We start from the raw sequence: 12,322 nt of genomic DNA on the forward strand, positions 1-12,322 counted from the left end.
TTTTTCTCCGGCTCGGAGCGCAAAGCCGCAGCCCTGGCCTCGGCGTTGCCCTGAGGAGCGGAGCGCTCCCGGCGCCTTTCCCTGCGCTCCGCTCGCCCTGGGCTGCGCACGGGCACGGGACCGTGCCGCTGCGCGCCCCGGCGCGCCCGGCCGCCCGGGACAGCCCCGACCCTTCAGACGCCGCAGCGGGGGCGGGCGGGGGGCCGGGGAGCGGGCTGCGGCCAAGGCAGCCGGTGCCGGTCCGCAGGCGTTCGGCAGGGCAGCGCTCGGCCGTGCCGCTGTCTCGCTCGGGAGCGCGGCTGGGCGGCGGGAGGGCAGGCGGGCCGCGGCCTCGGTGAGTGCCCGCAGCGCGGGGTGCCCGCTGGCTCGGGCCGCGCGGTTTTTGGCCCCGGGCTCGGCGGGGGCTTTTTGGAAGGGGGAGCGCGGCGGGGCGCGGGCGGGAGCCAATGGGGGCCAGCGCGGCCGTGCGACAGGCGGGGCGGCCGCTGCCCTCCCGGACGGCCGGGGCGGGGAGCCAGCGCAGCGGGCCGCGTTGCCCGCAGCATCATCCGCGGCTGCGGGGCTGACACACGCCTCCATCCTCCTCTCCCCCGGCAGCCGCTCGCACACGCCTCGCCGCGGCGAGGGAGGGAAGGCGGGAGGGAGACCGGCGGGCGGAGCGGAGCGGGGGGCGCCGCGGCGGCAGACAAAGCAAAGATGGCAGGGATCCTCGCCTGGTTCTGGAACGAGCGGTTCTGGCTGCCGCACAACGTCACCTGGGCGGACCTGCAGAGCACGGAGGAAGCCGCCTTCCCGCAGGCGGAGGACCTCTACCTCGCCTTCCCCCTGGCCTTCTGCATCTTCATGATCCGGCTGCTCTTCGAAAGGTAAAAAGCCCGGGGCTGGGCGGGCCGCGCGGCTGGCGGCGGCCGCTCGCCGAGGGGCGGCCGGGGAGCCTCGGCTGCCCGGCGTCCTCCTCCCGCCACCGCTTCTCTCCCGGCCTCGCCCGGCTCTTGCGCTTCCCCCCCGCCCTTCGGCCGGTCGCGTAGCGGGCCCGGCGGAGGAAGGTGGAGGCGTGCGGCAGGCAGCCGGCGCGCCTCTCCCGCTGCCCCCGGCGCGGGCGCTAGGAGGCGAGGTCTCCCCGGGAATGGGCGCCGCGCTCCCGCCACCTGCGGCGGCCGCGGCGCCCCGGCCCGGCCCGGCGGCGGGGGGAGAAGGGCGCTCGGGCACCTGCGCGAGCCGGGGCCCGGCCGCCCGCCCGCCTCCGGGAAGCCCCTCAGAAGCGCTGCGGGGACTGGCCCCACCGGGAAACTGCCCCGGCAGGGGAGTTTGCCCGCGGCCCCCGCAGGGCTCCGGCCGCAGGGCCGCTCTCTGGAGAGCGGACCGCGGCCGAGCCCGGGACGCTGCGGGGCAGGGCCCGGCCCGGGGCCCGCCGGCAGCGCGGCGCGGCTGAGGGCGGGCGTCGGGCAGGGCCGGGGGCTTGGCGCGGCGGGGGGAGCGAGGGGGGCCGGGGTTCCAAGCACGCGTTTCGCGGCGGCGTCGGCGCGTCTGTGCGTCTGTGCGTGTGTCTGAACGCAAGAGGAGACGGAGAAAGGCTGTCGAGACGCCGTGGAAACGATGCAGCAGCTGCGGTGTCAGGCAGCGCTCCGCCTCGCCTGGGGTTGGGGTATGGCACCCGTGCGGGATGTCGGGTTGGCAAAAGCCTGGCTGTTGTGGTGGCTCAGTGCGGGGGACCGCGCTTGTTTCGAGAATTAGGCTGTCGCGGGCTGTGGGTGACCTCCGTGTGGCTTGGCAGGGCGGCCGGAAAAAGACGGCAAAACTTGTGGTCTGCCTGAAAGCCTGAGGTTATCGGAAGTTGATTCGAACACTTATCCTGGGTTAAATACTGCAATATAGTTACAGTTTGAGTGCCAAGTATTATTTAGATAATGTCAAATCACGAGTAGTTTGTGTTTTTTCCCCCCCCTTTGCACGCTGTACAGTGTGTACTTTCGAGTGCTGGAAGTGGGTGCGTGATGCTGTGTCTCTTGCCATCTGAGCTGCAGGATGGATCGCAGCAGGGCTGTGCTTAGATGGAGGAACAGTTGGTCAGGGAGGCACCTTCGGCCCGAAACTTAGAATCACCTTGTTTCTGCTAGTTCTGATGCGGCTCTTGTTAGCATTATAGAAGTTATTTAGTAGTCTCTATCTAGGTATCTAACCCTCTGGTTATTCTTCGTCATTCAATTGAAGTGATTTTTAATTTCGCAGTGCATTACATTTTTAAGTGTTATACAGATGAGAAGATGAGTACATTTTCGTAATTCTCTTTGTATTCGTTAGGCTAATTTTGAAATTTAGATCTGGAGATGCATTCTGCTGGCCCAAGAGTAGGTGAGAGACCTCCAAACACGTTTTGTTAGCAATTACTTAAGCATGTATTTTTCCCTTTTTAATTTCAAATCAATTGCAAAACTCCACTGTGAGAGTAGCATCGGGCTGTTTTGTGTGGGATTAATCCACACGGCATGGTACAATTGTGAATTTTTGGGTAGAACATTTTATTAAAGCAGGCTGAGCAAAAGTGACTGGCCCTGCTTCCACTGATCAAAGCAGGAGGGTTGTCTTTTACTTGAATGGGGGAAGGACCAAGCCGTATTATTGCTCATTAGTACTTTATTTTGTCAGGCCTCTGTGCTTTGTTTGTTGGGAGCCACAGAAATGCCTCATGCACATCATTAATTAAAGGATTGCAAATACTTAAATTGATAAAGCTATACGAGATCTGGAAGTAAAGAGAAATATCTGTTAAACTGATATTTTTAAAATTCTTCTGTGTATTAAAATAGCTATGCTTTTTTCTTTCAAAACTCAAGTTGTGGGTGACTGATGCTGTACATGCTACATTCTGGAACAAGCTTTTGCAGATGTGTAGTGGTTCCCTGTTTTTGCAATGGTAGCCACTAAAGAAAGAATAAAAATAGATGCTGTAAGACATTTTCTTTTAAAAACCCAGGGGTACTTTAGATCCATGGTTGTACTGCAATATTTGTAACAGAAGTGTATTCTCTGTTTGGTTTTGTAAGATACATAATACAGATGCTCCTGCAATTCTTATACTGGTAGATAAGCAGCCACAGGGTGTTAAGAATCTGATTACGTATTTTATATCCGTTATTTTCAGACTCCTTCACAGCAGCTGACTGCTAGGCTGCTGGAGCAGTATGGTTTTTCTTCCCTTGCTATGAAGGGAGACTGACTTCATGGACCTTCATAGTAGTAAGAAATACGGTTCAGCTGGAGCTGTGATTTAGACTTTGTGCCTTTGCTTATGAAGTTCTTGATATGTCTGGGGGATAAAACTTGTCATGCTAAGGGTTAAAAGTTGGCTTCATTTATATATATTTATATTCTAGATACATATGTATTTGTGTGTACATAATTGCAGGTGCAATTGAAATGACAGAATTTGGAAAGTTTGTTCTGTACATATTCACCTGTTGTTAATAGAGTTAATCCTACTGGGATTTTTATTTTTTTTTTGTTACTGGTTCGGTGGATCAACTAACCAAATAAAGAAAAGAATCTAGACACTTTTGATTTTATTTTTTTTCTTCTTTCAAATAAACTCTTTTTTGTTGATTTCCTTGTCTTGCCATCCCTGGCCAGCACTCTTGGGTGAAAGGAAGAAGTAGATTAGAACATTAAGTGTATGCTGAATCGCTTCAGCAATTGGATGTGATGATGATGAGTGCTCTTGAAATAAGCTCTGCTCTGAGGTGTAATCTCATAACCATGAGATTTAGTGGATCTATCTGCTGAGGCCATCATAGTTATGGATGAGGTGCTAAAATACCTTTATTGCCTTTTCTCTTTTCCCTTCCTTCTCATTCATCTCTTTCTTTAAACGCAAAGTACATTTTAGAAAACTATAATAACTAAGCGCAAAGGTAGTGTTACCTAGTAATTTGGAAGATGGCAGGTGTTTAGAACTGCAGTGGTAGTGTGGGGACGTATTTCTTCATAGTATCCATCCATTTTGTGTGTCTTACTATATTTTAAAGGTGTGTAAGCAATTAAGGATCCCCTACTGTATGACACAACGCCTTCAGCTATAAGGAGATAATATAAGTGCTCAATAATACCAGTCTCATTCTCCCCTGATGCTTTCCAGCTCTAGCGCAGGCAAGAGGTTAAAGCTGAATCGAAACTGGTCTTGCTAATATCAGGGTGTTGTAGTTTTGATTGGCCTAAAAAGATAAAGAAACATCTGTTGTTCTGGACAAACACAGTTTTTCTTCTTTCTTTTATGGGATCACATAGCTCTTCTCCCTCTGCGCTAGGCCTCACTGCTCGGAAGCAGCATCCTTTTTATCCTCCCAAGCACGTCCTCTGTGAGGGGCGTGTGGTTATACAAAAGCAGCGCTTGCTCAGCAGTCGGTGTGCTCTGGACACAAAATACGAAGCTAACACACCTCTGCTGTAGACACTTCTCTCAAGGGAGAAGTTGGCTGAATCCTCCAAAACGAGTGCTAACTAAACAGATTTCTGATGTGGTCCAGGAATCTTCTGAGTCAAGGAGTCTGATATTTCTGCTTTCTTTACACTTAGCTCATCTGCTCAAGTTTCTCCTATCTCATCTTTGCATTGTAGTTGCAGTATACTTTATTTCCCTCACCTTGTAAGCAGGATTTGGCTCGGATCTAATGAGATAGCTCCATAAATCAGCAAACTGGGCTTGTAATGCCTTTTTTGTCCTCTGGCCTTGATGTGGGGGCAGTTCTCAAAGATGGAGTTGATGCTCCTCAGCTGATGGAATGGCTTGTATATGATTATAGATAGGAACAGCCCTCCAGCTGCACTGGTTTAAACTGAGCCAGCCTCATCATTTACTGTCAGTCAGATCAAGATACGGTAGACATTGAGCGTATGGAAATTCACAGCTTTTGTATGACATTTTGCTTTTACAATGGTAATTCAGCCTCAGAGGTAACCTCAGCTGACTCTCATTTAGTATGACAGTAGAATTCCTAGTGGATCAGGGTGACATAATACAATGACTCTGTGTGTGCACTTAGATATTAAAGAAAATATAAGTGTGTGTATATGTATTTTGCTAACTGTAAAAATTCATTCAGGTGACAATACATTAGAGTCTTGCAAGTGTTTCTGGTGTGTGATGTACACATACAAATTTGATTTTTGTAATCCCTAAGACAGCTAGTATTGGTTACTTCTTGCAACAACAAGGAGGCTAGACAGGATACTGAATTTGGAAGAGGGCGTACAAACTTGGTGCAGTTCCAGCAGCCCAAAACCTCATCTGGGGAGGTTGGGTGGGGTGATGATTGTTAGTTCTATCAAAATCTGTTTGTACGCTGTGAGATTTGTAGATTTCTTGCGTAGTTCCTGGTGTGTTAGGCGAAATGTGATTGCTCAGGTATAATTAATTTGTGCGTGTGTTCACTGACAATAACTTTCTCAGTTTTCTTTTTTCCCTATATATTTTTGTATTGTCTTCTTTTTATAAGATGACCTGTAAGGTCTTTTTTTGCTTGATTACTATTTAACAAACATTTGATTCAGTTGAAATGGGATAGGACATTAAAATTGTTAACTTCGTATGAAAAGACGCAGATGGTGTAAAGAAAATAACTGAAAAAGCTGTTTCTTTTAAACTTTAAACCAATTTCTTTTATAATAGAGCATTAACAGTAAATAGCTTTAAAAGCTTGCTGATTGCACTGTCTGTTTCTCTGTGTTTTTTTCATCAGTTATTAATTTTCTGTCACTTATATTTTCCTTTATGTAACCAGTTTTTGGTTCCTGGGGTTGCAGTGTTTGAGCTTCAGCCACTGACACAGGCAGATACCTCACAAGGAAATGATTGTTTTTAGCTGGAGAGCCATGGTCTGCCTTGGCACGGATGGAGCTCTGTCTTACCGCTCTGACCAGTGTGGTGTACGCTCACCCACCTTGATTGTGTCTGTATTGGCTGGTACACAGCTCTGTTGTGTAATGCAGTTGTGTATTCAGATGTAAGCTGAGAGTGTTGCATTAAAAGAAGGTGGAGTGGATAAAATGCATACTATTTAAATGTCCTTCATAAACTACCATTTGTAGATGCACTCTAGTGCTCGAAATTGGGAGTTAAATGGGAAATACATGTTGAGCTCCAGTAGAGCATGCTACTAAAACTGATTTTTAAGATATCCAGGTGACAGAATTATAACAGTCAAACCACAGCTCAGCTGAGGGAAAGGTTTTGATGATGGGTCACTAGTGGGTACTGGGAGCCTGTTACTGGGGTGGAGCTGCTGTTAGTGGGGTTTTGTCTGAGTGCAGGTTCCAGTTACTGTTAGAAACTCCTGCTGGGTTCTTTCCTGCCTGGATTCCTGAAACTGCACAGTTTGATCCAAATTGTTTGTGGCTCTTTTGGTTGCTCCTACTTCTGCCTCTGTTGCTGATTAACAGGTGTTTGCTCAGAATTTGTTCTTGGAAAAAGAAGAGCTTCTGGTATGCTGCCCCTTTCTATGCACCTGCAGACCAGTGTCTTATTAGTCCATACAAAGTATTTAGTAAATCAACAACTGGGGAAATCTGTTCCCTGACTCTATTTCTGTTGTCTGTTGACAGTGTGGAGAGGAAGGGGGTGCCTGAGCTGAGCAGTGCTTACTTGACCATATTCCTGTTTTGTTTTTGTTTTGTTTTGTTTTTGAACAGTCTGTGCCTACAGTAGTTTGACAGTTAATTAGCAGTTTGGGTTTCGGTGCCTGTCTCAAGGTGGTCTTGGAGTTTTGAGTAGAAAGTTAAAATCACAGCATACAAGTGTGTAGCTTTCATAAGTGATGTAACCTTATATAATATTCAGTAGTATGCTTCAGAGTGTAGTTGGTGCCTTACGGACAGTCAGGTGCGTGTGATGTGTATCAAAAGTTCCTTGGAGGTGTTCATCTAGCACCTTGATTGCTCTGTGGTCTCCCACACCAGTGACTCCCTTCGCTCACTGGGCACTCATAGATTTTGGGGGTGCAGCAGGGGTGGGCATCCAGGTCGAGGGAGAGGGAGGGAGAAGTATGTGTCTCTGATCACTTGAAAGAGGAGGAATCACTGATGTCTTGCATTAAGGTGAGCAGACTGACAATCAGATGGGCTGAGATCTTCTGTGCTCTGCGAGGAAGTCCTTTCAGCACATGGTTCTTACAGAAGACTAAGTCTGCACCATCTGGCATCCATCAGTTTCTCACAACAGTGATGGCTTGATGATAGCTTTCTCGTCATTCTGAAGCAGTCAAATTGTTGGAGGTGGGAGAGTTGGAGTATTTAGCATAGCCAGTTATAATCTTAGAGATGGTGTCCATAATGCTGGTGGACCTGTAACACAAAGCTGTGACTTCTGCACCAGAACAAGAGAGTAAACTGTAATGATTTTTTTTTTCTATGTAGTTAATACCTCTCATAATCAGAGATTTTGCCATTGGTGAGCTTTCATGCTGCTGAGCAACTGTGAAGCTTCATGTAATGGTTTCTGATGTAACATAATCAAATTATAACTGTCAAGGCAATTGTCTGTACAATTACTAAGAATGTCTAAGAGCTGTAAAGAAGCATAACATCCAGTTAGCTGTGTTGCGCATTTTGTAATATGTGACATACGTATATATTTGTATATTGGCTATTAATCCAAGTTACCTTTCGCACAGGGAGAAGCAGAATGCTAAGGTTCTCCAGACTACCTTGTATTAATGAAGTATCTTTCAGGTTCACTAACCTAACCTCATTTTAATATTGTAAATTATGCACTTTAAAGTTTGGTCTGAAATGATTAAAAGCCTTCTTTGCACTCATAGGTCACACTAGGATGGTTAAAGCAGTCTGTCTAAATCACTTCTATTTTTTCTCAGTGTGCGTGCAGTAAAAGCTTCCTTTTAATACTATTTTCCCTGTCTTGATTTCTCCTATAGGGATGGGGGGGAATAATCTGTAGTACTATGTTAAAAAAAGTAAATCTAGCTGACATCGTTACGCTGGTGCAAAAAACCAGAGGTTAGAGCCCAGAGGGTGTTCGTTGGCATAAAATCTCAGATTTCTGAGGCTGTTTGAGTACTTGTGCATGCAGTAGAATTTGTCTATCCTTTGTAACAAGCTAGGTGCTGTATTTTTAACAGCGATGGGATGACCCAGAGGAAGAGTGGGTCTTTTATTTATTACATGTGGTGTCATCACATCTACTCGTTGCCCATTTGCTGTCCTCTGAGATGAACTTAATGTTTTCTAGTTCTGCAAGCAGGAGGAGAAAAAGGCTTGATGGAAATGATGCTGAAATCCTCGCTTTGGAATTGGGATCTCTTCACTCACTTTTTGTTTCTGTTGCTGACTGAATTCAGTTCTATACAATGCTGTGTAGATACCTGAACTTGCACTGGGACTAGCATTTACCACGTCCCTGGCACTCTGGTCCTTACTGAGAAGAGAGTAGAAGTGGAAGCTGCTCTCGGCTTCCACTTTGCTACGATGTTTGGCATCCCGTAGTCACACAGAGCTTTAAACTGCGAAAGCTGCTTTCGCACCAATACTGTGTACCTGGACAAGTGGTACGAACGAGTGTGACTGCCTAGGCTCGCGAGAGATGCCTTCATGTGTTGGCAGGGAATTGCTTATTTGGAAATAAGAGTGTGCTGTATGGTGCAAAGTATGCAAAAGCAGTTGTTGATCGCAAAAGTGAGTAATGTGCAAAGAAGGTCAGTGGCACATTGTAACATCCCTTGTGCTTGCTTCTGCTTGTGTCTGTTGTGACTGTGCGATGTATCTGTTGCTGAGAGAAATGCAGTGGTCCACCCAGCTGGAAACAAGCTGCCTGCTGTGCTGTTGGGAAGGGGGCAGTCCGGACAGGATCTGTTCCTCAAGAGGTACAGAAATTAGCCTTGATATGACAACTGCTGAAACTTGTAGGTGGGTAGCATATACATGGAACACTAGTCTAAACCTGCGGGCATTACAGCGTGACAAAGCAGACAGAATTAAATCTACATGACCTGAAAGTGAGCTGAAACATTTTGGGGGCAATAGGTGAATTCAGGGGTGGTGGTGCAATTCCCAGCCAGGAGGAGACCTGCTCTGCTGGGGAACTGGAGGGCTCCAGCCTCTCACCAGCTATCTGTCCGGGCCATGGCTTTGCTGGGCACTGCTGTAGCAGGTGAGACCAGTTAGTTACCAAGACCAGAATACCCCTTTCAACTGGTGAAACCGGTTGCTTCTGTTGCAAACAAATGTTTAGGTAAAGAGTGCGTCATGAGTGGGAATGTGCCTGTTGACAAGCTTTTCCACAGCTGTCCATTAGATTTTCTTGAACTTCATGGTGTTTACTACTTGTGGTTGTCCAAAGCATGCTGCTGGACAAGATGATTGGGTCCTGTTGGGTGTATTTATTCTTCTTACATGCTTCATTTTGAAAAGAAGCTGTTGAAAAAAAGAAAAACAAGTGGTTAGACCACAAGCAGGGGCATGTTTTGTATATATTGAAGCAATAATTGGCTGGTGATTGGGTGGTTAATACTTATCTGTCAGCTTTTCCCCACACACCTAGTACGAAAGAAAGGAGAGAGCTGATATGATAAGAAAGTATCCTGAAAGTATGAACAGTTCCAGTGCCAAACGCTCCCCAGAATTACAACACCCATTGTACTAAATTAACTTTGCAGTGATTGCATTGACATGATTATGACAAATTGAACTGCAAATGGAGTCCTGGGAGCGCTGGTGGACAACGAATTGAACATGAGCCAGAAATGCACCAGCAGCATTGGGGAAGGCATTGCCAGCAGGTCGAGGGAAGGGATTATTCCCCTGTCCTTGGCACTGGTGAGGCCATATCTGGAGTGACGAGCCCAATCTTGGTCTGCCCTCTACAGGACATGAGCGTGTCCTGGAGTGAGGGCAGTGAAGGGCCACTAAGATGATAAAGGATTTGGAGCATCTGGCATATGAGGAGAGACTGAGAGAGCTGGGGTGGTTCAGTCTGGAGAAGAGAGGGCTTGGGGGGATCTTATTGGTGTTTACAAATACCTGATAGGGAGAGTAAAGAAGGCAGAGCCAGACTCGTCTTAGTGGTGTCCAGTGAAAGGATGAGAGGCAACAAGCAACTGACATGCAGGAAATTCTGTTTAAACATGAGAACAAACTTTTTTCTGGGGTGGTGGTGAAACACAGGGACAGGTTACCCAGAGAGGTTGTGGAGTCTCCATCTGTGGAGAAACTCAAAAACCAGCTGGGCGTAGTCCTGCTCTAGATGACCGTGCTTGTGAGTAGAGCGCTGGACTTTGTGATATCCAGAGGTCTCTTCCAACTGCAGTGATCCTGTGAAATCATAAACCTCACTAAATGGCCTGTTTTCGCAGTGCGAGAGTCATGGGATCCTACGTCTGTATGAAGTGTGTGAACTGTATTGGAAACCTGAATACGTGAGTGTTAGGTTGAAGTTCACTGTGAGCCTGGAGGAGAAACTTAATTAGGGCAGAGCACATAATGCTTAATATAATGGACATCTGGATTTTCTGTTTGGTGCTGAATGGTCTTTTGATTGTATTGTAGTCTCTTATGTGAGCAGACAGGATGTAAATCAAGAAGTAGATGTGGACCTTCTCTACCCAAGACAGGAATTACCTTGTGGGTACCCAAAATAAAGTTTGAGTTGCTGTGATATAAACGCATTCTGTTCCCTTCTAGGATCAATACTTTGAGTCTCCTACACCATTAAATTTGATTATAACAGGCAATTTTGAGGATTATTTTAGTTTTGTTCCCCTTAAGTTGATTCTTCTCCACGCTGCAATATCTTCAATATAATTTTGTTTTTGAAAGAAATTCGCAGAAAGAGGTGCTTAGAAGGCAGGGAGTGGTGATCACATGCCTTACTGGAAAAGCTTTTATTCCCTTTGTGTTCAAGACAATAAGAGCAAATCAGTCTTAAGGAAAAAAAAAAAAAGGAAGCAGCCAGTCTTTAGCTCCATATTCACTAATTGTTTATATAGGTAATATATGTATAGTTGTAAATATTTATGTACGTGTGTGTGACAAGAGTAATTTATATACCACAGTGGCATTATATTGTGTAACACTTTTTTTTCTATTGTATTAAAAATCATTGAATTAAAAAAAAAATCTTTAAGAACAGCTATAAAATACTGACTTATCTAGAAAATCAGATATTTCAGAATGTTAGTTGTTGGGGTGATAATAAAACAATTTGGTATTTGACAGAAGAAACGCACCCCATGTGCTAATTAGCGGAACTCTTGAGTGTGCTAACCTGGAATTGTTATTTTCTAGAGCCTTTATAGGAAATGTGAAAAATACTTGGTATTCTTCCCATTTGGCATGAAATGGAAATTTAGAAATGTCAAAATTTCATCAGGAACAGATGTCCTGACTTTCAGCCAGCACTGATAAATGGGTCTGGTTACAAGACAGCAATGTAGAGATAAAAAGGAGCTCTCTGTAGCATTACCAGCCTCCAGAAGCATACATTCTTGACCAGCTCTTAATTTAAGTGTTATTTGGCTTGTATCTGTATACATGGTGCACAGAAAGTTTTGGTGTGTTTTTTTTGTTGTTGTCTTTCATATTTTATTTGTGAAAAGAAATATCTCTGAACAGGATGATTTTCTTTAGAATAGGCTGATGGTTTGCTAGAATCGTAGCAAGAGCTGAAACCTCTAGCCTGGCATTTACCTTCAGCTGTCAAGATGAAAAGTGGACTAGCGGAAGTGGAAGAACACTAGTTCATCTTCCTTGCTCTTCCATCAAGAGCTGCCTTCAAGGTTTGAAGAGCAAGTAGCACTTCGTATCCATCACCATAGCATTAATTGTGTTGTGCCTTGTTTCCTAATTGGAATAACTCAGGCATAACACTGGAGTGGTTTAGAGCTTTAAATACTAATAACAAATCTCTTAATTAAGGTGTCTTAAAGAATAGAAAACTGCAAAGTTACCTTGAAGCATCTGCGTTTACACTTATTTTTAAGTGTGTTGTAGTTAAATTGTTTGCCTTGTTCTGGAGGGTGGGTTTAGTGGTGGTACAGGTTTTTTTTGTGGGTTTTTTTTGTTTGTTTTGTTGTATTTTATTACCTTGTTTTCATTTATAACTCAAAATGATAGCCATCGCATCTTTGAAGCACCAGGGCTGTATGAATATACAGCTAGAATTTAGGATTCTGATTGTTTCACGTCCGCTATGGAAGCTGCCTATTAATGATTCAAAAAGAATGCATTATTCTGGGGCAAAGCATATGATCCATAACACTTTAACACTTTTTCACTTCTCATCTTACAGCTGTGCCCCCATCTCAAAATAAATTTCCCTTAC

General features: G+C 45.8%; 1 protein-coding gene across 2 annotated transcripts in view; it reads left to right on the forward strand.

Annotated features, from left to right (window-relative positions):
- Positions 1–647: 647 nt before the first annotated feature.
- Positions 648–12,322, forward strand: part of CERS6 (ceramide synthase 6) — a 134,446-nt gene continuing 122,771 nt past the window's right edge. For both annotated transcript variants that reach the window (XM_075430491.1, XM_075430492.1), the window contains exon 1: positions 648–866. In XM_075430491.1, the coding sequence (XP_075286606.1) occupies positions 697–866 (170 nt within the window). In that variant the 5' untranslated portion in view covers positions 648–696. The remainder of the gene's footprint in view (positions 867–12,322) is intronic.

This window comes from Opisthocomus hoazin, chromosome 9 (genome assembly GCF_030867145.1).
Source record: "Opisthocomus hoazin isolate bOpiHoa1 chromosome 9, bOpiHoa1.hap1, whole genome shotgun sequence".
In the NCBI taxonomy this organism is placed as follows: domain Eukaryota; kingdom Metazoa; phylum Chordata; class Aves; order Opisthocomiformes; family Opisthocomidae; genus Opisthocomus; species Opisthocomus hoazin.